General features: G+C 43.5%; 1 protein-coding gene across 1 annotated transcript in view; it reads right to left on the bottom strand.

Moving 5' to 3' along the window:
* The window catches only part of MYO16 (myosin XVI), a gene marked incomplete at both ends in the record, with an annotated part of 497,659 nt that overhangs the window by 141,841 nt on the left and 328,366 nt on the right, over positions 1-27,452 (bottom strand). The window contains 2 exons of the mRNA XM_080689777.1: positions 1,263-1,438; positions 6,986-7,061. Of these exons, the coding sequence (XP_080545903.1) occupies positions 1,263-1,438; positions 6,986-7,061 (252 nt within the window). The remainder of the gene's footprint in view (positions 1-1,262; positions 1,439-6,985; positions 7,062-27,452) is intronic.

The following is a 27,452-nucleotide window of genomic DNA, read 5'->3' as shown; positions in this document are numbered from 1 at the left end:
GTCGTAGTAAATAAATCTCCATCCCTTACAATCGAACGCTCAATTTCCCTTTCTGGGTGGAGGAAGTACTGTGAATTATCTCCTGTTTGCAGCCCTTCGGGGAAAAGACTAATAGCATCCCAGCCTCATAATGTTTAATAATTGAGGTTAAAATTTACAGTTTAAAGGTGTGTAGTGATTGCTTGCTTTTGATTTGCAGGAAGGTTGAGAAAAGAAGAGCCAGAAGGTGCATGAGACCCTAGGACCAGACCTTGTAAAAGATCACCTTTTTGTCTTTTTATGGAAAAGATATCATTTTCTATGCGGTGACATTAAACTCCTATGGCCATTCAGTTCTGGAATAAGTATATCACAGGATTCCTAATTCTAGGACCTGCTGACTACACACATATACATATGAATGCACACGTGAACACACACACACACACACACACACACACACACACACACACACCTCTGCCAATATTCTAAAAGAGAGTTCATTTTAATTATGCTTTTATTTTAATTGGAAAGCTGAGATTTATCCCAGCAAGCTGAAAAGAGCTGCCTTTTTCTGGAATCAACTGTCCTGAGCCTTTCCAACGAATCGCCTCCTGTTCTGCACTTCTTACAGACACAAGCAGAGCTACAGGAAGCCACTGTATCCCCGGAACCCGAAAACTTTCTATTTCCTTATCAGCTTGAATAAAAAAAAAAGAAAAACCTTTCCAAAGTTTTTAGTTTTTTAGAAAAAGAAGCTTTAGGTTATATGGGCATTAAAGTGGATGTGAAAAATACACAATACAGATTAGAATAAAAGAAAAACAAGTGAAAACTCTACAGACACACAGTGAAAATACTCTAGCAACCAAATAGTCTATGTCTATAAAAGAAACAACAATTTGTTGTGTAGAGACCCAAAACACTAGAAACAGTTAACATCAACAGGGTAAAGTTAGGTGAGTTTATTTCCTCTAAACTAATCGTTTCAAAGTTATTTCCATGCCTCAAAAAGACAGCCATGAAGAAGGCACCAATAAGCTTTACTGGTTGTCATGCTGACAACCAATAAAGGCCCTTCCGCGGCCACCGGACTGTTGCTGTGCTGTGCTTTCTCATCCTGTCCTCTCCTGGACAATTGAGCGAGTATCCTTTCCTTTAATTTGTTTTATTAGAGTGTCTGTTTCTTTCCACTGGCATTAGAAATTGTGGGATTTTTCTTTATGAAAAAAACATACAAGCAAACTTAAATACCAGGCAAACAAGAATCACAAAACTCCTACCTTGCTAAGTTCTATGTAATTCTTGTTTTCTCCGACAATAGAAGAAGCTGTCATTTTCTTACTGAGCAGGGTGGATTTATGTCCTCGGAATTTCAAGGCGGGATGGGAAGATATGAGGGACCCTGTCGGTGACAGTTTCGACTGGAACAGATGATTGATCACGACGTTTTCACTAGCTAGGAAATAAATAGATGAATATTGTAAGGGGCGTTGAAATCATTATTTACGTGGACATTAAACTTACTCCACGTAGAAGTTCTTTACCCACTCAGACGTTTTATGGGAAAGGTGGAGCCGAGTGGGCGTGATGGACTGCAGAGCACACCTTCTCCTCTGGCCTTGCACTCCATCCACTCTTCACTCGGCTTGACAGATTCTAACCTTCATCTGACCTTGGCCAGGGCTCCTGTTCCCGCTTTCTCCACTGGAGCTCTTGGGCCCTGGCTCTGACTGCGTAACCCCTCTCTCCTGGTTGTTGGCACCGAATCATACCAGCTCTGGCCTGAGGGCTTCTGTGCACCTGACAAATCAGCCATGCCCCCTTCCAGAAAAATAGCCATCCAGGAAAGTAGCTTGTTTCTGAGGGTGCTGAAACACCTACGTTAGACCCTGTCTCATTCAGTGCACCGTTAACAGGTTAAAGAAAGGAACCAGTACCCCTTTTTCTTTTTTTTTCTTTTTCTGTGGTACTGGGGATGGGGCCCAGGGGCATTCTACCTCCCAGCTACATCTCCAGCCCTATTTTTTATTCTTTATATTGAAACAGGGCCTCACTGAGTTGCAAAGGACCTCACTAAGTAGGAGGCTATCCTCGAACCAAGATCCTCCTGTCTCAGCCTCCCAAATGCTGGGATTACGATCATATGCTACCATTCTCAACACAATACCCCTTCTTCTGATCTAGTTAAGCTGCAAAGGTAAAAGCAAGCTGATATATTTTAGATGCTAGGTTGTACAAATCCAATAATCCTGGGTGTGGACTCCTTTCCTGACCTCTAAGGTTGAGGCTGGAGCACTGAGGAGTGGATTTGGATTTAAAATCTGAGTAGCACGGTGAAAACAATTTATACGGCAGTTCAAGAACTAGAAGGACCATTTCTTACGTTCCTTCTCTCTGCACGTAGATAGTTTCGGGGCCCAGGTTTCCTTTTTTCCATAAAATAATGACAGTGACTGCCTTGAAGATTATTATAAAATTAAAAGTGTAATTATGTGCACAAGCCATCCAGGATCATGGACAGTCCAATGGGCAGTTGGTGCTCTGTGGCTGCAAAGCAACCAGCTTCTGCCTTTTTCACGTATTATTTTGGGCACTCAGGTGTAAAAGAGGGAAAAGAGGATATATATCCACAATGCCTTCAGTGAAAGTTCCCTACATTAATAAACAAACAGGAAAGCAGTGAGAACTGTCAGAGAAGGGAGGTACCATGATGAGGTGGGAGAAGGATAAGACTGCAGGTTTGGGGATAAATTCATGGTTTTAATGCACAACTGCATGTCTACATATTATCTACATCTATATCTTAAACTTTTGATGTCTGAATGGGCCCGAAAACAAAGACGCCACAGTATTGATGCGCTCGGATCCCCTGTTCTTGGTGTTCCTCAGATTGTGCTGAGATCAATCAGGGCTGATTCCTGATGTGAATAAGGTGGGTGATCCTGTAATGGATGGGAAATGTCAGCTCTAGGGAAAACCAAAGTAATCACGAGAACCGTCTAAAGGACAAAAGAGCTGCCGGGAGGAGCGCAACTGATCAAACCTTCAACAATTCTAGCATCAAAATTATGATAGTAACGGATCATGACTTACTGAACAAAATAAGAACTTCTGAGGCCATACCAGGAATTAGCGAAGGAATAAAGAAGCAATGGGTCATTAGTGGTAGAGTGCCACTGTTGATGGAGGATGCGACTTTGCAGCTGGAATGCTTTGGACTTATAATGTGCCCATCCCTCACAGAAGCAAGAAGGCAATGTTGGGAGTAGGGCTTGGTGGCTAAGGAGGGGCCCTGAGTGTGTGCCCTTGGGGATATAGAAAGTCTCTCCTTCCCTGGCTCTCTTGTTTCTGACCTCGAGGAGGTGAGAACAGAGGCTTGCTCTCCCCATGTCCACTCCAGTCTTCATGCCCTGAGCTCTGACGACCCAGCCTTAACTGGACCCCAAAATCTCCAAACGCTGTGAGCAAATAAATCTTCCTTTTTCCACACTGTGGGGTCAGCATTTGGGGATTATGCTAGTGAGGATGTTGGCTGAGACAGCCACCATAAGGCAAGTTACTGACCCAAGAAAGAAGGGTTAAGGTGCACACAACTGATGCAATCTCAGAGCAGTTTCTCCCAAACTGCTCAGCAATGACGAAGAAAAAAACAGCGGCTCTGGGTCAGGAGAAGCAGAGGGCCAGGGCCTTGTCAGAGCGGGAGCAAGGTTAACAGCACCAGGGGTGGCTCCATGGCCACTGTCTTTGAATATGCTGCACTGAGGACCCCAAGACCCACTGTGGGATTTCTGGCAAAGAATACAGTGCTTGCTCTTCTAATAAGAGAAAATAACAAATAACCCCCACTCTGAGAGACACTGTTGTTATGGCTTGGATTAGAATGTCCCCCTAGCGCATGGGGAGGTAGTACTGTTGGAAGTGGAGCTTGATTGCTAAGGAGGGGTCCCTGGGGGTGTGGCTTTGGGGACATACCCTTCGTCTGTGCATGCATTCTCTCTCTCTCTCTCTCTCTCCCTCCTTCTCTGTCTCCAGCCTCCACAGCCCACCATGTGAGAGCAGAGCCGCATGCCCGCTCTTTCCACTCCCTATTGTCATAACCTGTGCTCTGCACAACCTCCCGACACGGACTGAACCTCTGAACATCCCCGAGCGTAGCAAATAAATCTTCCTCCCTCTAAGTTGTATGGTCGGTCATTTTGGATTATGGCAGTGAGAATGTTGACCAAGACAACTACACAGAACAACTGGAGAAATGTCTGAGACTAAAAGTGATTAAAGTAAAATGACTCAAAATTGGAGGGACCATTTTAAAAATGTAATTGGGCAGTTGCCAAGGTTTAATGTGAATTCTAGACTGGATATCAGCATAGCATCAACGAACAGTATTCTGATAATGTATTAGGTTCAAGTACATATCTGGCCTTAGGGTATGCGCTGAAGTGTTTAGACATTAAAAGGCAAGCAACTGCTGGCCATGGTGGCCCAACCCAATAGTGCCAGCACTGTGATTGCACCCTGTAATCCCAGGACTTGGGAGGCTGAGACAGGAGGACGGCAAGGTCAAAGCCAGCCTCAGCCACTTAGCAAGACCTTTAGAAACTTAGCGAGACCCTGTTTTGAAAAAAAAACAAAACATGTAGGTTTGAAGTGTGGAGGGCTGGGAGTATGTTAGTGTAGTTTGGCAGTAGAATGCCCCTGGATTCAACCCCTAGTTCCAATGAGCCGTCTCTTCAAGTGACCTGACTTGATGTCACCTAGATGTCGCCTAGACACAGTTCTGCTTGTTGTTGGGATTTTGCAATAGACCTTCTGTCTTCTCAGGGACTTTCTGATGATAAGAAGATTGAGTTGGATATTATAAGCAAAATACTTAACCAAGTGCTTGGAAATAATAAAGATTGGTATCATTTATTAATTATACTTGCTTGTAACAACTTTTGGTGGCATAAAAATATCTGCAGATTGATAAAATACTGTCAAATGATCATGCATCTTTTGCTTGTATGATTGAAAGGGGAAACAACTCTGGCCTGTGGATCAAACACAGCCCATTGCAGGCTTCTGTGGATAGATAAAGTGCGGGGACCCAGCCACATCATTGGCTTCTTCTGTAACTGTTGAATTAGAACAGCTGATAAGTAACTGCAATGATGACTATGTGGCTTCCAAGGCCTAAAGTATTATTTTTCTTTGGCCTTGTATATTCGCCTCTTCCTGTAGGAATACATAAGGGTGGACTGGGAATTCTGTCTTCTTGCTTAGAATAAAACAATATTCACTGTGTCTTCTTGGAAGTTGTGACATGTGCATACAAAAAATAACTTTAAAATAAGGATCTTCTATTCATCATAGTATCATTCTAAATACATGTATATGTTAATGTATAATGCATCAACAACACATACAAAAATAAGGGAAAAAAGCATTGTGCCAGCTTCTTTAAAATTTGCGCTGTGATTCGGTGCGTTGTAACTTGGCGCATTGTAATTATCCATCTTATCGGGGTATCCAGGGACACAAACACACATGCACACGACTCTTGGAGCACTTCCCTGTGAGTACCGCTCCCTCCCTCCCTTTCCCCGTACAGATCTTTGAGATTGGAATTGGTAATTTTGTGTATGTGTCACTTCTAAAATATACTCTCATCAGAGCTTCATAAAAGATGAGACTCAAGTGGGCCAGGCATGTTGGCAAACACCTGTAATCCCCACACTTAGGAGGCTGAGATGAGAGGATTGCAGGTTCAAGAACAGCCCGAGCAACTTAGTGAGACTCAGAAACTTTGTGAGAGCCTGTTTCCAAAACCAAAAATATAGATTCTGGAGGTATAGCTCAGCGGTAGAATATTCCTGTGTTCGATCCCCAGTACCACTAAAAACAAACAAACAGAAAAAGACTCAAATTGAAGTGCATTGAGAATAGAGCAAGGTGTGTTCAATGGTGATAAACAGGATCAATTATTTCTAATCTTGTTTTCCTCACGATATTATCCTCAGTTTGTGCTTTTATCTTTAGTCTAAGCTATGAGAACTCAGAAACCACATGCTCTGAGAGGCAATCTCCTGTGGAAAACAAGCATGTATTGTGACTGTGCTGCTGTGACTTGAGGCAGAGGCGCCCTTCCATTCAGAAGTGACATGGACATCTTGTTTCCAACTCGAAGGTGGCTAACGATGTATGAAAGGCATTATATGCTTCTCGTCCCCGGAAAGATTAACAGCTCTATCTCATCTACCGCAAGGTGAAATGCAAAAGAAGACAGGCTTCAGCTCGTTAGAGAGGTTATTAGAACCGGTGGAACTGCTGTAGAAATGCTATCAAGAAGAGAAGTACTACAGGGGTCAGAAATCTATCTATCTATAGTTAATTATAAACTTAGTACATAGTACATATACAGTATAGAATCAGTCAATATATATACATATAAATATTAATTTCCACTAAGTAGGGGTTCATGTGTATATGTATACATGTATATATAAATCTATATTGATACATGCATGTGCATATATATTTTTACATATGTGTATACATGTGTAAATGCACACACGTATAAATTTATCAGCTCCTTCTACTTAGTGGGTATTAATACTTTATAGCTGAAAGTGCGTAAGAATAAAATACCACCTCTGTCTGTGCTCCGCAGTCATTTTAAGTAATGGAATTCAGCCTACTGTGGCCTAAATAACTGTGGAAGCTGTATTCATCTTCATTAGTCTTCACAGAATAGCTTTTTTATATTCATACCACTAAAGTAGTAAAGGTGTTTTACATTCCTATCTGCTAAAAGCTTAGTTAAATTATGGTTTCTTCTGGACTCCCAATTAAATTGTAGCCAATGCATAGTGTGGCAAGACCCATTCCTTATTATTCTGAGCATTAGAGTGCAAGCGATAGTTCAATTATCCTTTAGCTAGCAGCATATTTCATAGGAAAATATTCAGGGATATGGAAATAAGAGATGTGTGGCATCTAACCAGTGTAAAGGAAATCAACTTACTTTTCATGACGAATAGAAGATTCTGTGAAAGGGAGTCTTTGTTTTTTTCAATGGCACCAACAACTTCATACATGACCTATAATAAGAGAAAATAGCTTAATTACCTAGGATTAATCATGACCATAAAAATAAATTCCTTTACTGAATAACTTGACTCAGCCAAAGTTTTAAGTTATTCATGAGAGAAGAGTCCTCAGGTACAAGAGTTCACATTATTTGCAAGTTCAAAGCTATCTCTGCCTGTTCTCCCCTGGACCTTAAACAAGGGACATACTTCTGTTCTGTGGGGCTCTTGCCTAACCTCTGAGTTTAAGAGCAATAGTGGTGACTGGCACCAGGTAAGGGTTACTGCTCACTCAGAAAAACTCACTAAACCAAGTAGAACATCTCTGATACTTCCAGTGCTAAGTAGGAATTTTGGTTTGAGATACTCCATGGTATCCCTGTTAAGAAGTTTTGTTAGAGCCGGGTGTGGTGGCGCACACTTGTAATCACTGCACTTGGGAGGTGGAGACAGGAGGATCACGCAGGTTTGAAGCCAGCCTCAGCTGGTTTAAGAGACCCTGTTTCCAAATAAAAATATAAAATAGGTCTGGGAATGTAGTCTGGAGGTGGAAGGAGTTCATCCCCAGTACCACCAAAAAAAAAAAAAAAAAAAAAAAAAGTTCTGTTAGATCATTTGACAGTTAACCTTAATTCTTTCAAATGAAGAAGACATGAGAATTAATTCTGAATTATCCAAAGCCAATCTTCACCAGTTTACTTATGTGTACTTTTAAGTGATTTTATAGTTTGGTTTCACTGTCATCCACTCTGGCTAGGACACCTGATCTCTGAAGAGAGAAGTGGCTTGGTTGCCTGTGTGAGCTATATATGGCCTTTCAATGAGGTCAGAAGCCAGACCAGCCGCACCTCCATCGCAAGGCGCATCTGTTTCAACACCTGCTTTCTTTCCGAAGCATCTTGGAGCACAGCAACCTGGACACCTGTCACAGGCTATTCTTGGTCCTGAGTGGACCAGGGAAGCAGCTGACTAGTGACATAGCATCCTACCATCACCCCTGGGTGAATATCCATGGGGAGTATGAATGGTGAGACTGCTTCTCTGGGGACTCCAAAGGGGACAGGATCTGTGGCAGAAGGAGGGGACTGAGCAGACACAGAGAAGCCACTCATCCCTGTGGCCAGTGGGAAGAAACTAGAGAAGGACCACGTGCCCAACAACAAGTCCCACTTCTTCCTTGGCTTTTAAGTTCCAATGCCCAATATGTTTTCCTTGCATTAACACCCTATGGTGTATTCCTTCCTATCAGAGAGGCCCAAATAGCACAGACATCTCCAGATATCCTGTAGATTCCCAGGCTGTCCCATGAGTTTGAGTCCAAAGTCTGGATGAGCTGAGTAATAGCATCCAAGTAATGAGGACTTAGAGATGCAACTAAATGGTCTTACCTGGTTTTTTATTTGCACCTGGAGCACAACACAGCTTACAACAATGAAATGTGAGCCACATGTCAAGGTACACATAACACACCCATTGTTAAAGATGAGCTATATTAGATAATCTCGAGCAGAGGATCATACCCTGCAGAGGACCCATGGCAGTGTCTACAGATATCTATTTGCTCACAGCTGGGGGCACAGTAGACAGAGATGTTGTGAACCATCGCATAGCACACAGCACAGCTTCCACAATGAAGAATACTTGGCCCCCAGGGTCTCCACAGTGTTAAAGTGAGAAGCCGTGGTCTATGCCTTCTATGTCAGGAGCAGCAGCACCGGAGACCCCGTATCGGATAAAGCAACACATTTTTGTAAGTCCTACTGAACCTGTCTGGGCTCTGGTAAGCCATTTAATGTCTGACTCTTGTCTCGAGTGTTTTTTTTAAAACTTGGTTAAATTAGCATTGTGATATAATATACATAGTTTTCTGCAGACTCAAAAAAGTTATTTAAAATATAAGGTGTTACAAATAGTGTGAACATTTTCTACAGGAAACATTACAGTGCTTTTCCATGACCCAATCACGCTCACATCGTGTTAGTAGTTCTCCAATTACCTCTTTTAGTTGTTTTTCCCTCTATTTAATTAATTAATTTATGTATTTATTAATTTATTTTTGATGGTGGTGGTACTGGGGACTGAATCCAGGAGCTTTCTACCTATGAGCTACATCCCCATCCCTATTTTATTTTCAATTTTTAAACTGGGTCTCATTAACTTGTGGAAGGCTTTGCAAAGTTCCTAGGGTTGGCTGTCAACCTGTGATCCTTCTGTCTCAGCCTCTGTGTACTGAGAGTACAAGTATGCCCCACCTAGCCAATGAAATCTTGGTAATCAAGTAAGTTAAGCTAAACTTTCCCTGACCAGCTTCTCAATATGCCAGGCATAATCGGAGGAGTTTGGAAAACCAGGTGTCAGTGTTGGGGGCCCCTCCCAGGTTCCCCAGGTATCATTCCAATCCCATCAAGGATGAGGGCATACGTGCTACAGATCTGGTCCAATTTCCTCCAAGTACTTTGCTCTCCATGGTCTTTGGGTGCAGGGACTTGGAAGCACTCCAAAGCCAAGCTCCTCTGGTCTCTGACTCTTGTCTCTAGTTCTCTATGCTGTCATCTTCCTCTCTCTCCGAACACGCCCTTCATTCACGCTGGTACCTCTTCCTCAATCCCTCCACATCCTCAGTGATCGTCACCTACTTTTGACTTCTTTCAGTTTCAGCATAACCTGACCCTAAGGTCCAGCCAGAGCATCAGAGAGCACTGAGATGTACCCACCCCCCTTTGCCAGAGTCAACCACGCCTACCCATAAGAGCAGGGACAATCATCTGTCTACCTGTCATTTGGTGTTCTTGGCATCCACCGTAAGTTCATGCTGAGGTCTCGGGCGGGCTGTCTGGCTGCTGAGATCCCCAAGTCACCTCTTACTGACAATAACTGTTAGAAATCTCTCTGCCTCTTTCACATGCTTACAGTCTCAGCCCCCAAATCTGCTCCTTCTCAGTAGATGACATATTTTTTATTTTCAGGAAAGAGTAAGAGTCTGTCTACATCTTCAGTTTCATATTTTTTGTTTTCAGGAAAGAGTAAGTCTGTCTACATCTTCAGTTTCACTGCAGAATACCATCCAGAGAGAGACCTTGGAGCCCCCCAGAATTGTGGACCCTCCAGTATCGCTCCCTGTCACTCCCGATGGTAAGAGCATTCCACTTGTTTCCCCACCAATTTCCACTTTTTATATTTACTGTCTCCAGACTAGTAAAAATCATTATTTATTATTTTAATTTTATTACTAAAAATAATAAAAAAGACAAAAAACCAGATCTGCCTTCTGTATTCTCACTTGAGTTTTTGTCAGCAATGCTAATGGAGACACATGTTAAGTGAGAGTGCCATTTTCCCTGATCAGAGCTCCTAACCCTGTTATATAGGATCCTTCTCTATATGGTTCCAATTTACAATTCTAACCGATTCTTTGCTTGGAAAGCCAATGAATGATTCTAGACACAACACACACACACACACACACACACACACACACACACACACACACACGTGCGTGCTTACAATTAGACCACCAGTTTTCTCTAAATACACTTACTGTCTGTCATGGCATTTTATCTAAATATAGCCACTATTCATGGTGCCAGCTTATTTTGCCATGGTCCCACCCTCCGTCCCAGGTAAGATTGTTTGTTAACAAGTTCCCTGAGCAGTGCCCATGTCCTTCAGCTCAACCCCTGCAAGCAACCAATACTATGTTTTGTTTATTGAGCACATTCAATAAACATTTGATGAAATGGACAAGAAGTTTTTGCTATATTGCGATCAAATACAGCTGCTATTCTGTGGTCCTTTTTACTTAAGATAGTGCTGATGAGTCTTTCATTATAACAGGATCATGGGCTCTGGAAAGTTCCTATACAGTGTCCTGGTTTGTCAAGCTGGAGAAAAAGCAGATGGTCTTCCATTAAAACCGAAGTTGACGACCTCCTAGTTGCAGACTCCACCTGGCTAAGACCCTTAGATAAAGGCATTTACTCGAAGCAGCCAGGTACAATCATGTGATGAAGGCGGTTTGGTATGTGCATGATGCACACTTCAGCGAAATTGATGGCCATATTATGGAAATGCATGAAATGAATGCAGCAGGTGAGCTTAATTATTTTGTGATACTGGGCACACACCTAAGTTCTCAAAGTTCTTCCTCATGTGTTAAATCTTGTTTCTAGGGCTCTCCACTCTGAAGCCTCTGGACTTATTTCTCAGATAGTGATGAACACAGTATTGACAAGATATTAGTTGACAGCTCAAAGTAAATATTAGATATGACCAAAATAGTCATTATTTTTTATCATAATTAATATAGCAATATAAATGTCTGAGAACATATTACATAAAATTGGCATTTGTGGATTCTTAACCTATGGTTTCAATTTTTTTTCTTAGTTCCGGATTTGAAATCAAGTAATTTTTCAAGTCCTTGCATATTTTAGTGGAAATATGATTTTAGAGACCACCATCTGCACAGTAGCACATTATTAGTATATTAATATTTCTACTTATTTTCAGTGGACAGAGCTGAGAAATATATACACACTAAACATATATACATAAACCCACACATGTGTGCACATACATTTTAAAAAATATTCAAAGACAAAACCAAATTCATAATTCAGTGTTTTTAATCATGATAATTTCCTTAATCTAATGAAGTTTCATAGATATTGGCCTTGTCAAAAATAGTTTAAAGCCTGGCATGGTGGAGCACAGTTTTAATTGCAATACTTGGGAGGCTGAGACAGAATTGCAGGTTTGTGACCATCCTCAGCTACTTAGTGAGGCCCTCAACAACTTGGTGAGCCCCTGTTTTAAAATAAAGAATAAAATAAGGCTGGGGGTATGGGTTGGAGATAGAGTGCCTCTGGGTTCAATCTCTAGAACCAAAATAAAAATAATAATAAAAATATTTCAGTTATTTTAGTGTTTCTGCATTTTCATATAAATATCAGAATATTGCTTATGTCTCTATTAGTCACAAAAATTGCTATAATTTTGATAGGAAGTGGATTAAATCTGTATGTTAATCAAGAACAACTGGCTATTACGATGTTCTTACTAAACTGAAGATTTACAGTGTTGTCCTCTAATCTACGAATGCGTGTGCCTCTCTTTTATCCAGAGCTATGATTTTTTTTCTTAGCATGCTGTGGTTTTCAGCACGCACTCTCTGCATGTTTTGTGAGATTTATACCTCAGTTCTGCATTGTTTACAAGTGATATAAATGTCGCTGCATTTTTAATTCCAGTGCCCATTACTAGCATACAGAAATGTGAAGGAGTTTTTAAATTTTTCATCTTGTATCTTGTGATTCTGCTGGGCTTGCTTATTACTTCTGCGGGATTTTTCCCCCCTCTTCATTTTGGTAGACTCCCTGGGATTCTGCACACTGACATTTATGTCTTGTATAAACCGGCGCAGGTTTATTTCTTCCTTTCCAATCTGTCTGCCTTTTACTTCCTTTCTCGCCTCATTACGCTAGCTAGAGCTTCCAGCACTGTGCTGTGCGGACTGGTGAGAGCCCACATGGGCGCCTTGTTTCTCATCTTGGGGAGGAAAATATTCAGTTTTCACTGTTAAATAAAATACTAACAGTAGGACTTTGTAGATGTTCTTTAACAAGTGGAGGGTGCTTTCCTCATTTCTATTTTCCATATATATATATTTTTTTTTTCTGAATGGATGCTGAATTTTATCAAATATTTTTTCTGCATCCATCAATAGAATGAGGTGATTTTTCTTTCTTAGCTTGTTAATGTTGATGGATTACTTTGATTGACTTTTAAATGTCAAATTGGCTTTGAATACCTTGGAGGGGAAAAAAAACTCTATTGGCCAACGCAGACATTTCTCAGTGCATATTGCTAGTTGCAAATATTTTAAAAGTGTTTTTGTATCTCTATTCATGAGGGATATTTATCTTTACTTTCCCTATGTGTGCATATGGGTGGGTGTGAGAGTCTGCCTGGTTTTGGTTTCAGGGTAATACCGGCTTTATAAAGTAAATTGGGAAATGTTCTCTCTCTTATTTTCTGGATAAGTTTGTGTAAAGTCGGTGTTAATTTCCTTCAATCATTTGGTAGAATTCTCCAGCAAAGCCATCTGGACCAGGGAGCTTTCTTTTTTTGGGAGACTTTAAATTACAAATTTATTTCCTTGATGGGCCTATTCAAATCATCTGTTTTATACCGGGTGAAGTGAGGAAGCTGGTGTTTTTTGAGGAACTGGTCCATTTCAAGCAAGGCACTGGATTCATGTCAGTTATTCACAGTTTCCCTTTTGGAGTGTCTGATGTCAGCAGGGATTGTAGATGTTTCCTATTTTATTCTTCCTATCAGTTATCTATGTCTTTTTCAGTTTTTCCTTTGTCAGTCTTATTAGAGGATTATCACTCTTATTGATATTCCAAAGTGCCATCTCTTTGCATCTTGAGTATACCTTCTTTACTTTTTTCAGTTCCACTGATTTCTGCTTTGCTGTCGCCTCTGTCCAGCCTTTTTGGGTTGGTTTGGCTCCTATATTCTTGAGGCTAAAAGGTAGATGATGGACTTGAGACTTTGCCTACACTGTAACGTATGGGTTTAGAGCTATCAATATCCTTTCAATACTGTTTTAACCATGTCTCACAAATTAAATTAGAGCTGTGTTTCCTTTTCATCAGTAGAGTGTGTGTGCGCTTTCTGCATTCTCTCCAGGTTTCCTCTTTCTCCCTGGCTTAGTCCAATGGTGCTGTTGAGGTTTCAAGGCCTTGGAGATTTCCTATAATCCTTTCCTTTTGCCTTTGTGTTGAATTCCACTGTGGCAGGCACCGCGGCTCCTCCGCATAGGTTTGATTCTTCCAAGGTCTTCGGTTTTGATTTATGGTCCAGTATATGGTCTACCTGGATACATGTTCCATGGGTTCTTAAAATAATGTGAACTCTGCTTCTTTCACTGTACGTGTAAATATTGAGTGGGCCCTGTTGGCCGAGTTAACTGCTGAGCGGGAGCAGGCACTTGGCCCTCCACGAGGCCCCCGGCCATCCTGCCCTGTCTTCAGGGTGAGTGGCGGAAGGGGGAAATGTTCTGCACTTCCTCCTCTTTGGGGGTTGTTGCCTGGGGTGCTGGATGTCTTGAACCCCACTAGACTCCTCTGACATGGTGGCCAAACACAGAATCAGAGGATCAGAGCCTCACTAACGTCTGAAGTGGAACACAAGTGTTTCAGAGTGGTGCACACCAAAAGAAATCTGTCATTCAATAAGTGCAATTAAAAGATCAACTTATTAGTAAATGTGTTCCACACACAATGGAATTCTACTCAGCCATAAAGGAGAATAAAATTATTATGTCATTTGCAAGAAAACTGATGGAACCAGAGAACATTACACTGAGACAATAATTCAGTCTCAGATAGCCAAGGGTCAGATGTTAGCTCTCATATGTGGAAGCTAGAGAGAAAAAAGAAAATATGAGGGACTTTAAATAATGAGGAGAGCCGGGCGCGGTGGCGCACGCTTGTCATCCCCGCGCTCGGGAGGCGGAGACAGGAGGATCGCGCAGGTTCGAAGCCAGCCACGCTGGCTTAAGAGACCCTGTTTCCAGATAAAAATATAAAAATGGGTCTGGGAGTGTAGCCTGTAGGTAGAAGGGTTTCCAGGAACCCCAGTACCACCAATAAATAAATAAATAAATAAATAAATAAATAAATAAATAAAGAGAGAGAGACCTATAGAACAGCAGAAGGGAGCTGAGGGAGGCGAAAGGGAGAGGAAGGAGGAAGCTGGAGGAATAAAACAGTTCAAATAACCCTGTGGAGCTATATTATGGATTGCTCTCACGTTCACTAACATGTCCAGGGAGGGCATGCAGAGGGAGGTACACGCAGAGTGTGTGTACTCATGTTTGGATCACACGGACCCTCACTATGAGGTAGAATTTCAGTCTTCTAATAAAAGCATTAACATTAAAAATATTTGTTTTAGCCGGGCGTGGTGGCGCACGCTTGTCATCCCCGCGCTTGGGAGGCTGAGACAGGAGGATCGCACAGGCTCGAAGCCAGCCTCAGCTACTTAGTGAGACCCTGTTTCCAAATAAAATATAAACTGGGTCTGGGAGTATAGCCCGGAGGTAGAAAGCCCCCTGAGTTCCACCCCCAGTACCACAAAAAAAATTTTGTTTTATATTTAAATGAGATGGTTACAGCTAAAGAAATTTATCTGACTTAAAATAACCCACAAGTTTTTTTTATCTTAAATGAATATAAGACCTTTGTATAAGTCACGTTTCCCAAAGCAATAGCATCAATATTATTATCAGTATCTATATGTAATATACACGAACATATAGATTTGGGGAAATTGGCTCACACAGTCATGAAGACTGAGGTCTGCCATGGGAAACCTGGAGACCCAGGGAAGCCAGTTGAAGTCCTCAGATTTTGGAGAGCGGGTGGTGTAGACCAGTCTGAGTCCAAAGGCCTGAGAAGCAGGCGGTGAGGGCAGGGGAAGATGCATGCCCCACACAGCAGCAGTCAGAAAGAAAATCCAACTTTTCCTCCACCTTTTTGTTCTATTCTGGTCCTGGATGGACTTCAGGAGAATCAGCCAGAGCAGGAAGGTGGCCTTCCTCACTCAGTCCCCAGTTCAAATCCCACAGACCTCCCCAAACACCTTCACATGCACCCAGAAGTATGCTAGCCTCTTCCTGCTTTTTAATTATTTATTTTTGATGAGAAAACATTGTGCATCTCATGGGATGTGATGGGCTGTTTTGATCTAGGTCTACCTGGCAGGAGGATCAATGGCGCTGGCTAAGGAGACTTGGGCACCCCGAGGTCTAGGCAAATGGACACACATTTCTTCATCACAAGCCTGCAGTTCATCTTGAGAACAGGATGGAAACTGAAAACCAAAAGCCTAACTCGACAACTGTCTGTGCCTAGACCCGGATTAGCCCTCATCACCTGGGGAAATTTCCAGAGTGCCTGATGAAGCCTTGGAAAACACAGGGTACAATTCCAACTTTTCTACACTGTGCTGACTCCCACTTCTTACCACCTTCCTCCCAAAAGTCCCGACTGGACTCCCCCCCTTCTCTTCCTTGCAGTGAATGCCCTGTCAGCTTCCTAAGCCACCAAAGCCACACTGGCCCTCAGGCCCAATTCCAGAAGGCAATAAGCTTTGAAGGCAGGCGCCAGGCCCTGCATGGCACCACCTGCCGGGGCTCCGGGCCCAGGGCTCCAAGGCCTGCAGGACTTCTCAGCTATGACATTGCTGGCAGCCAGCGCTTCTCTCTCCAGCAATCTCTCTATCTCTTCTCTGTCCCCAGCCCTATGTTTCTCTGTTTCTATTTTGAAACAAAATGGAAAGGCTGGTCCAGGCCCACCTCTGCACAGCACCTATCGCTCTCTAGAATATATCCATTCCCATTTCTAACTCATCTAAATCCTCCTCCCCAGTTTCTAGCATCACCGACCTGAGAAGAACTCAGGGATTCACCTGTCATCTGCCCATGGCTGCCTCCTGGGCTGCCTGTCCAACTCAGGGGCTCAAATTCTACACCTATGGCAGAACCAGGCGAAATTCATTTGCGAAGTTGTGAAAGTCGCTTCCAGAAAGAGCAAGAGCCCCTAGCAGGGAAGCACATTAAAGCCACCGGCCACCCGTGGGTCACAGAGAGCTGGGTCCTCAGCAGAAGCAGCCATGAGCCATGAGGCAGCAAGTCTGTACAGAAGGACACGCAGAGGAGATGCAGAACAGTGGAGGCCAGGCCCCCAGGGTGCCCAGGGAGTTCAAAGGAACGTGAACCCGAAAGCCTCGTGGAATGGACAGCAGAGTTTCTGTGTGGCATGTGGGTGCTTGGTGTACCCTAGAAATCACCTGTAGCGTTGTGAGTGTGGGGTGGCTGGAGATGAGAGAAAGGTCTCGCTCCCGGTCCAGTGGCCCTGGGCTGCAGGAGCGTCAGGGAGCAAGGTTTGATAGCCCGTCCTCTTGGGGAATTCGGGCAGCTGCCCTCCCCAGGGCCCTGGTCCTTGATTTCTTGTGCGTCTATTATTCACAAGATGAAATGAGAAAGACATGAAAGTAACAAAAGACAGAGGCCAGGGAAATGCCTCCCCGCTCCCCACTCTCTTTACATAACAGGTCTTCAGGCCTGATTCATTGCTCCCTCTCCGGAATTGGAGGCTAGGATTCATGTTGCATGCGACAGTGCCTCTCCCTCGTGCGTGCAATAGAGAAATTTATATCCTTGCAGCCTGGTTCCCATCTCTACAGAAATTATCATGTATTCAACAACTTCCTTTGGAATGATGCTATTCAATAAAACGACTCAAAAGAAAACTTTGCATTTTGCTTCTGTTCTCAGCAACGAGCGGTTCCCGTCGAAGCGCTTCTATGTGGGTGCGCAGGGCGCTGGGAGACACGTGAAGCAGAGCAGTCACAGGAGGCTGCTCTGGGGGACGCGCCTGCTCTCACACTCTGGCACTGTGATAAGTACAATTAGAAGATAAATTATGTCAGCCACAGATGAAGAGAGAGGGGTATAAAACTCTTACCAGGGCTGTAAATCACAGTCCATCAAGATACTACATTTCCTGGCTCCACAAAGAAAATTAAAGTCACAAAACGCCCAAGGGAGAGCACTTCCTTCCCAACTGAAGGCTGTCAAGCTCAGGGTTGGCTGATCACCAAGGAAACCGAAATCCAAAGGCAAGAGTGCCACAGATAGAGCTCAATCGACCAGCAGGATTTTAATTCCCTGAACCGAGAGCCAGAGCAGTTGGCTCCTTCTCTCTCTGCAGAAGGGCAGAGGTCGCCCCGCAGCAGGAGACACCTCCTCCTGTGGAGCCTTGCCAGCCCCGCATGGGCTGGGCCGCATGCCCGGTGGCCGGCCCTGCAAGGTGCAAGGATGGGGGCATGCAGTCACCTGAGGACCCACTGTGTGGCTACACGTTCAGTGTCTCTCAAAATGGGATGTCTAGATTCCCTGCAGAAGAACACCCCCTCGTGTGTTTCAATTAGCACTAACGCAAATCCTTTAGAAGTCCCCCCAAGCCAGGCATGGTGGCGCACGCTTGTAATCCCCACGCTTGGGAGGCGGAGACAGAAGGATCACGCAGGTTCGAAGCCAGCCGTGTTGGCTTAAGAGACCCTGTTTCCAAATAAAAATACAAAAATGGGTCTGGGAGTGTAGCCTGGAAATAGAAGGGCTTCCAGGAACCCCAGTAACACCAATACAATACAATACAATACAATACAAGTCCCCCCAAGCTCTAGTCATCACAGGTAGGAAGGAAGCCAAGTCCCTGTACCCCCCCCCCCACTTTCCAGTTGCCTCTGATGCGTGTGACTGTCGGAGGATCCGGCTGGAGACGATCAAATGAGCCGAAGTGTGATGCAGCGGGAGCCATAATGGGCCAATGACTGGGAAGAAGGGATTCTCACTCTGGTGCCTACCAGCCAGCCTACAAACCGTGCCTGGCTGTACCCTGGTCCTGAGCTACAGGAAGACAAATAGTAAGACGTCAGGACAGCCTTTTCTTCTCTGTGCAGTTCACTGTAGAACCTTGGCCAGTTCACACTGAAGCTGAGCGATTTGTGGAGCACAACCCATCACAGAAACACTGTGTGAAGGGACCTTTCCTCTATGCATACACTCAGTAGGCCTGGGTGGACCACCTCTGTGGAGGCCTGCAGTGTGGCTCACAGCAAATGTTACTAAAATGGAGCTGTTACTAAAGTGAGGGGAGTATAAGAGTTAAAACACCAGATTTGGAGCCGGGTGTGGTGGTGCACACTTGTAATCCCAGCATTTGAGAAGATAAGACCAGAGGATTACGGTTCGTGGACAGCCTCAGCTACTTAGTGAGGCCCTCTGCAACTTAGTGAGACCCTGTTTTATTTATTTATTTTATTTTTACTTTTTGGTGGTACTGGGGTTCCTGGAAGCCCTGCTACTTCCACACTATACTCCCAGACCTACTTTTTACTTTTTTATTTGGAAACAGGGTCTCCTAAGCCAGCACGGCTGGCTTCAAACCTGCGCGATCCTCCTGTCTCCACCTCCCAAGCACAGGGATTACAAGTGTGTGCCACCACGCCCAGCGCGAGACCCTGTTTTAAAATAAAGAATAAAAAATATGGCAGGGGGTGTAGCTCAGAGGTAGAGTGTCCCTGGGTTCCATCCCCAGACCTGCATAAATAAATAAATAAATAAATAAATAAATAAATAAATAAATAAATAAAACCAGATTTGGGATAACTCAAGGAAAGAAGCCAAAATTACTCTTATAATACGGGCTTATCTATAAAACATGAAAAATATTAAAAATAACAAACATTACCTCGAAGTTCTTTTTTCAGAAATAACCAATCCTTTCTAAATATGCTGTTATTGGTGCATTGTAAGTATACATCATACTGACACTGAGTGATAGAAAGACACACAGACGCGGCACTTGGTGTGTTTCCCTCTGGATCCCAGAGCGTTCCCTCCCCCTCTCCATGCACATCACTTAGTTTATACCTCTGCATGCATCTGTCCAATCTGCTTTGTGTATTCGTGTACCCACAGAGATGGGGGCTGCCTTGCCCTGTGTCTTCTGCGACCCTGTTTGCCCCAGATGGCAGCGGGACAGCGCCTGTCTGCTCGCTGGGCCCTGCAGGCAGCGGCTCCTTTGATCTCCTACTGGGCCTTCTGGATGCTGCTGCTCCAGGGCAGGCTCTGGATGGGGCGGAAGCCTGGTGCTTTATCTTCCTCCCCTGAGCAGCAGCATCTCCTCCCTGGCTCCACTTTCATCTCTGCTCCTCATTTTCCAGGGAGCTGCCATGGCTCTGGCACCCAACATCCAGTGGACCTTCCCCACCCTCCTTTCCTCCTGGCTTCAGGAGGCGGCTGCATCCTGAGGCCACGAAGTCACCCCGGCTGTCCGCATTCTTCCCTGTAATCTTTTGCTTCTCCTTGAACGTTGGTCGCATTTATTTTCCAGACTGGATAGCTCCAACTTCCTGTCTTGGTGACAGAGTTGAGATATTTCTATCTATCTGCTGTGTGGCTAGAGAGGAGAGAATGGGCCCTGCTCGTCGCTGTCCAAATGCTGAAGATAAGGGCGCTTGGGATAGTGCGAAGAAAACCAGATGAACAAGAGCAGCGGGGCAGATGGGCTGATGGATGGAGCCCACGCGGTGATAAGCGCGGCTCATCACGGGAATCTGAGTGTACGAGGAGAACTCATCTAGGCCAGGGAGTGAGCCATGTCAGCACACGCAGCCAGAGCGCCATGTCACAGAGGAACCAGGAAGGGACAGCCGGCTGAAAGCACGTCCAGACTCCTCAGTCCTTCCTGGCTCAGCCTGGAGTCAGCATGGGCGCAGAGGACACTCGCTTGGGGCAAGCCCATGGTGGCCCATCTCAGGAGAGCCTTGGGCGGCAGCCTCTCCTACAGATCCACTACTTAGGCTTTGCGGACCTTGATTTGCCTTCCCTAGTGCTACCTGGCTCAGAGGTCATCCAGAATTGGCATATAAAGTGTTTCATTAATATTAGATCACCTTCTAAAGCCTGCATTCTCTGCCTCAGAAGGCAATGTGTTAAGGTCAAACCAAATTGCTAATGACTGTACACAATTAAAATATGTCTAGCCAGGCGTGGTGGCACAAGCTTGTAATCCCAGCATTCAGGAGTCTGAGACTGGAGGATCATGGTTTGCGGACAGCCTCAGCTACTTAGTGAGGCCCTCTGCTACTTAGTGAGACCCTGTCTCAAAATAAAGAATAAAAAATAGGGCAGGGGATGTAGCTCAGAGGTAGAATGCCCCAGGTCTGGGTTCCATCCCCAGACCTGCCAAAAAAAAATATATATATATATGTATATATACACATATATACATATATATATATATATATATATATATACATATATACACACACATATATATTCCAGTATGGAGATCTATATTTCCTTGTAGTTGAAAAGCTAAAGTCTAAAGTTCCTCTAACAGAGCCACCCTTAGTCTTTAGACACTGAAGTCTATGGAAGATTACCGCATGAATAATTTACATGCATTGTTGTCAGTACTGATACTAGGATTTCTGTGTGAGACATTCCCATCTATGCTGTATTTAAATGATATACCTATGTACATAGCTATCTACCTACTTTTCGTGGTACTAGGGATTGAACCTAGGGGCCTTCTACCTCCAAGCTACACTCCCAGTCCTATTTTACTTTTAATTTGGAAACAGGGTCTCACTTAGTTATGGAGGGCCTCACTCAGTACTGATGCTGGCCATGAACCTGCGATCCTCCTGCCTCAGCCTCCCAAGCACTGGGATTACAATCGTGCACTACCACTCTGGGCTCTCTAGCCATCTGCTGATATCTTGATTGTTTGCCCAGTTTGAGTATACAGTAGCGATTGCTATATTGCTTAAATAGTGTCCAAATATGGCCCAAATTAACAAGTATGTGATAAAATGCTCATTCTCACTAATCATTAGGGAAATAAATATCAAAACTATCTCACTCCACTTAGAATGGCTATCACCAAAAAGATAAAATAACACGTGCTGGTGACGATGCTGAGAATGGAAGACTCAGAAGCTGTTGGTGGGAATGCAAATTAGCACAGACATTTTGGAAAACAGGATAGGGATTTCTCAAACACTGAAAATATAACTACCATGTGATCTGGCCATCCTCTAGTGGATATATGTCTAAAAGAGGTGAAATAATTACACCAAAAAGATAGCTGCTGTTATAGTTAGATACAAAATTTTCCCTTATGAGCTCATTTACTAATGTTTAGAGTTGATATAATTAAGTCATGAGGGCTGTGATTGTAAGAGTGGGCAAGTTCCTTGTAACGGATTTATCTGGGTAGAGGCTGGAGGTGAGTCCCTGAGGGTGTGGTCTTGGGGTGATGTAAATGGTTCCTCCTCCCCCTGCTCTTTCTCTTGTTTCTGGCCTCCATAATATGAAGAGCGCAGCCATGTGCTCTCCCTCTGTCTTCCTCCTCCCGCCATGCCCTGAGATCTGTGGTCCCTGGCCTCACACATACTGAATTTAAAGCCTTAAGAAAGTAAGTCTCATTTCCTTAAGTTGCATAATCACATCTTTATATCATGGCTGTGAGAGTGCGGATGGGAGCAGCTACACTCCCATTTATAATAGCTAAATTAGACAATCAACCTAGGTTTCCATCTGTAGATGAATTAATAAAGAAAACACAGAGCAGACTGGCAGTGGAATATTATTTAGCTATTAAAAACTGAATCCTGTAATGTGCAGCAACATGGATGAAAGTTAAGGTCATTTTGTGAAGTGAAATAAGTTGCACAGAGAGACAAATACCAAATGCTCCCACTCATTTATGGAAACCGAAACCTTGATCTCATAGAGCAAAGGAAGGAGAGGGGGTCACTAGAGGTTGGGAAGAGAGGGTGTGGAGGGGCGGAAAGACGTTAGGCTGGTTGAAAGTTAGGGGAATCAAAACACAGTTTAGAGAGGAGAAATTAGTTCTGGATTTATATAACATGGCAGGGTAACTATTGATTATATGTAATATATTTCAAAATATCTATAATCTATTTCAAAACGGCTAGTAGACCTATAATACATTTCAATATGGCTAGTAGAGAATGAAGTTCCCAACACATAAAAATGATTTAGAGTCAGAGAGGGAAATGCATATTGCCCTGATTTAGTTATTATATACTGTATGTATATAGTAAATTACCAGAATGTATCCCATAAAGATGTACAAATATTGTGCCTCAGTAATATATGTATATATTTATAAATATATATTTTATGGATATATACGTATATATCCAAAAGTACTTTTGCACTCTCTTCTTGTATTTTCTGAGTCAAGAGAGGCCAGGCTTTGCAGGACGCCTTGTTTACCTTTACCTCCTCCTGCTAGGCAGGGAGATGCTGCGCCTGGGCATGCGACCCTGACAAGAAGCACAAAGGGCAGGTGGGCGACACAGGAGGAGGATGAACAGCCCTGCTGCACGGGGCAGAGGCTGTGAGAAAACAGCAGAACAGAGTCTGTTCTTAAGCAACCAAAGACATGGCGATGCTCCCCTATCTCACCCACAAAGCAGAGATACCTTACATCCTACCAAGGGCACACATGGGGAGGCTGGGAAAACTTGAGTCCAGTGGCCAAGCATGGTAGCATGTACCTGTAATCCCAGTATTTGAGAGGCTGAGGCAGTAGGATTGCAAGTTCCAGGACAGCTTGGGCATTTAGAAAGATCCTATCTCAAACAAAAAATAAAGCCAGGCATGTTGACATGCTTATAATGCATATATATATTTACAGCTAAGACAGAAGATTGCAGGTTTGTGGCCAGCCTGAGCAACTTAGTGAAAAAAAAATAAAGTAGGGATGGGGTGTAGCTCAGAGGTAGAATGTCTCTGGATTCAATCCCTAGTACCACATACACTAAATAAATGAATAAATAAATAAATAAGGGCTGGAGATGAAGCTCAGAGGTAGAATGCTCCTGAGTTTCATCTTGAGTTTTGAAAATAATAACAACAACAACAACAACAACAACAACAACAATAATAATAATAATAATAAATAACCACAACAATGTCTATTGGTAATGTCTTGGGATGAACACCAAATTCCGGGGTGGAGCAGAAAGGGTCCGCCAAAAGAATGAACCCTACTTATATCATGAGAAGGACGTTCAAAGTTCCCAGGAGAGGGGTTTCCCCGGGGCAGGCACACTGGTTGGCATGAAGGACTTAACAACTGAGTTCTTATTGGAGAGCATCAGGAAGTTTTAATCACTGCTTTGAGCCTGTGACTGCCAACTAAAGCAAATGAAGATGTTTCTAGTACCCCAGAGCAACCAAGCACCGCACAGGAGCTGTCCACCACAAGAGTGTCCGAGTTCAATAAAGAGGAAGTATTAGCTTTGCTGAATATATTTTAAAAAGTGGAACTAATCAACAAGATAAGAGTGGGGGGATCTGGAGATGATAGGAAAGAGAGCAGCCTATATTTAATAATTGCAGGTCAAGCTCTCTACCCTGAAACCTCAAATGTTCTAAACTTTAATAAATGTTTTGCAAGCCACTGGTATGATTTTCAAAGTGTTTTGAATTCTGGATCATTTGGGATTTGGGATTTTCATACTAGGGTTTCTCAGCCAGTAAATTGTAAGGAGATACTCCCAAATCCACAACAGTCTAAAATAGCAAACACTTCTGGTCACGAGCACTTTAGATACGGGACACTTGACCTGTAACTGGGTTTCTGGTTTGGCATGAGTTGAAAGGTGGGCAAGCACGAACATCTATTTATTTACCCTTTGAAATACGTTGCGACGCCTGGGAGACAGGGACAGGAGGGTAGGAGTTCGGTATAGGTCTGAAGCCAGAACTGGAGCAGTTATCTTGGAGAGGCGCAGCCCCCTTGTGCAGAACCCTGAACGATAATGGCAGATCAGCTCCCTCACGGGAATCATCCACAGTTATGGAACAGAAGAAAATTCATGCATCCCTCCCATTTTAATCTCTTCCTGCCTCGCACTGTTTACACATCACCAAATCTCATCCTTAGAAAAGAAGTGCTTAAGATTAACGAATGATAAAACCGCAGAGTTCCTGAGACACCCTTCTGAGTTCAGTGAATCACCTCAGAATGCACGTGAAGACTGGTTTTAGCAACATAAATAAATGAACACTTCTCAGCAAATGCAGTATGTCCACGTATTTTTCATGCCCGGTTTCTGCTTTCTACCCGAGGTTGGCTGATTTCTTGTGCGTTGGTGAACTCTCCCTGCACATCACAATATGTGCACGCAGGGCTTCTGTTTTGATTTTTCTAGGAAGTGAATCTACCCGGTAGTGCTGTATCTTTCCTTCTGGTTCACTGTCTGCTGATACATGCTGATTAATAACAAAGGTTACTGGAAACTTGTAACCATGATGTAAAGAGTCTTTACCTGGTGCCTTCAAATCTGGACCCTGCATTCGACGCAGTTGGCTGAAGTCTATGATATGAATCATTTGCTCAAGGAAAAAATATCAATCACTCACAAAAACTGTCAACGTAATGGGAAATCTAAAGCCCTGCATTTTAATTTTCTGTTGGCCCTGCAAGGGTGGGGATGTTCTCAAACTCTGCAGAAAGGGTAGGGTTCACCTATGAGATCCCATAGCCGGCTTCCTGCCAAAGTCCAGAAAATGGACGATTGCACAGCCCAACAGCCGCTAAAGGTCAAACAGTGGCACGGAGTAGAGTGCCAGGAGCCCCGAGGAGATGATTTTTATTTTTCAAAATGTCTGTGCAGGAGGTGAACAAATACGGGTGTAAAGTAAGCTCTTTCTGTGCAAGTCAAGATACCGTCGTCAAATAACCTTTAATAATATCAGTTTGGTTTAGACCAGACAGATTTGATTGTGCTGTCTGGGGATTTTGCCTGGAGAAAGAGAAATAAACAGAAGTGGCCCCATCGATTCTTCTGTCTGCTTCCTCTTTGGATTTAAGGTTTAATTTCAGAGTCCTCCAGGTACACGGTACCTCTGCAAATCTCCAGGGGTCAGAGCTAGGGACGAGCTCTGAACGGTGCAGCTGACACAGGTGGGCTCCCAAGACTAAAGGGCCACGATGTACCCTGCACAGTCTATGCGGACAGGTCACAGGGCAGAGGCTGGCTGTACTCAGCACAACACCCGAGCCTGCTCTGGTATCCATGAGAGAGCAGCTTTTGCTTTTCAGAGATCTGGGTAACAGCATAAATCTAACTAACAGCTGACCGCCAAACTCAGCTTATTCCAAGATGAGAAACACCCTTTTAAAAAAGAAGTATCGAGGTATTTTATAGATAAGCCCCAAATCAATATCATCATTCATATATACAGGGTGCTCCACCTCTGAGCTGGCTTTTTTTTTTTTTTTTTTAGGTACTGGGGATGGAAACCAGGGGCATTCTACCTCTGAGCTACACCCCAGCCCTATTTTTTAGACTTTAAAAAATTTTTTGAAACAGGGTCACACTGAGTTGCAAAGGGCCTCCCTAAGTAGCTGAGGCTATCTTCGAACTGTGATCCTCCAGTCTCAGCCTCCCAAATGCTGGGATTACAAGCGTGTGCCACCACACCCGGCTTGAGATGGCATTTTTTAATTTGTGGGGTTTTTTTTCCTTTTTGGTTTTGGTTTTGGTTTTGCGGTACTGGGAATGGAACCCAGGGACATTCTGCCTCCGACCTACATACCCAGTCCTATTTTTACTCTTTTATTTTAAAACAGGGTCTCACTGAGTTGCAAAGGGCCTTACTATGAATTTGTTATTTTGAAACAGGGTCTCATTAAATTACTCTGAGCTGGTCTCAAACCTATGATATTCCTGTCTCAGCCTCCTGAGTACTGGGATTACAGGCATATGCCACCTCACCCAGCTCTTAGATTTTTTTTCTGGTATTGCTGAGGATTGACCCAGCTGCTGCGTCCTCCCTCTAACCTCCCCTCTCCCTGCCAGCCCTTTTCATTTGTTATTTTGAGACAGGGTCTTGCTAAATTACTTCAAGTGGGCCTCAAACCCGAGATCCTCCCGTCTCAGCCTCGGAGGCACTGGGATTACAGGTGTGTGCTACCATGCCCAGCTCCTTCCACGGCATTCCCATTGGCCATGTTTTAATAATATGATCCCCAGAGGCTTGTGGAAGTGAGTGAAAGGCCGCCGTGATGGGGCCTGGGGTCCCCGATGACATCTTTATCTGCAGGGCCGTGAGGTAGCTTTGGTGTAGGGGTAGATAAGGGATCCCAGGAGCACAGTCAAACCAACTGACAGAAAGACAGTCCTGCCAGTTTGCAGCATCAAGGGGCTATAAAATTTTATTTCATCATAAAATTACAATGCAGGGCATGTATATAAAATTGGAGAGAAGGTTTAAATTTTCTTAAGGGAAATCATATTGAAAGGATCTTTTCAGATGTGCAGTAAAATTTCACACACCTGTATGCTCAATTAAAATATTAGCCATGAAAATAAATGGTAAAGAATATAGTTTATACAAAGCTCTTTTAAATAAAAGTAGAGCTACTCATCACAAAATAACCCTTATAATCAACAAAACCAGAATATCACATTAATATAAATTAAACCATGTACCCATATGTTTTTCACTTTTAGAACATTAATTCTGTAGATAGAGAAATAATCTAAACTTTTGTAGTTATCTCTTTCAGAATTTTGTTGAATATGACAGAGAAAGCAAGAAAACGTTCTACCAAAGCTGAGCATGGTGGCACATGCTTGTAATGTCAGTACTTGGGAGGCTGAGACAGGAGGATCACAGGTTCAAGGCCAGCCTTAGCAATTTACTGAGGCCATCTACAACTTGGTGAGACCCTGTTTCAAAATAAATACTAAAATGGGTTTTTTGGGGGGGTC

The sequence above is a fragment of the Muscardinus avellanarius genome (assembly GCF_963383645.1).
Source record: "Muscardinus avellanarius genome assembly, chromosome: 2".
Lineage (NCBI taxonomy): Eukaryota > Metazoa > Chordata > Mammalia > Rodentia > Gliridae > Muscardinus > Muscardinus avellanarius.
This window is presented reverse-complemented; position numbering and strand designations above follow the sequence as displayed.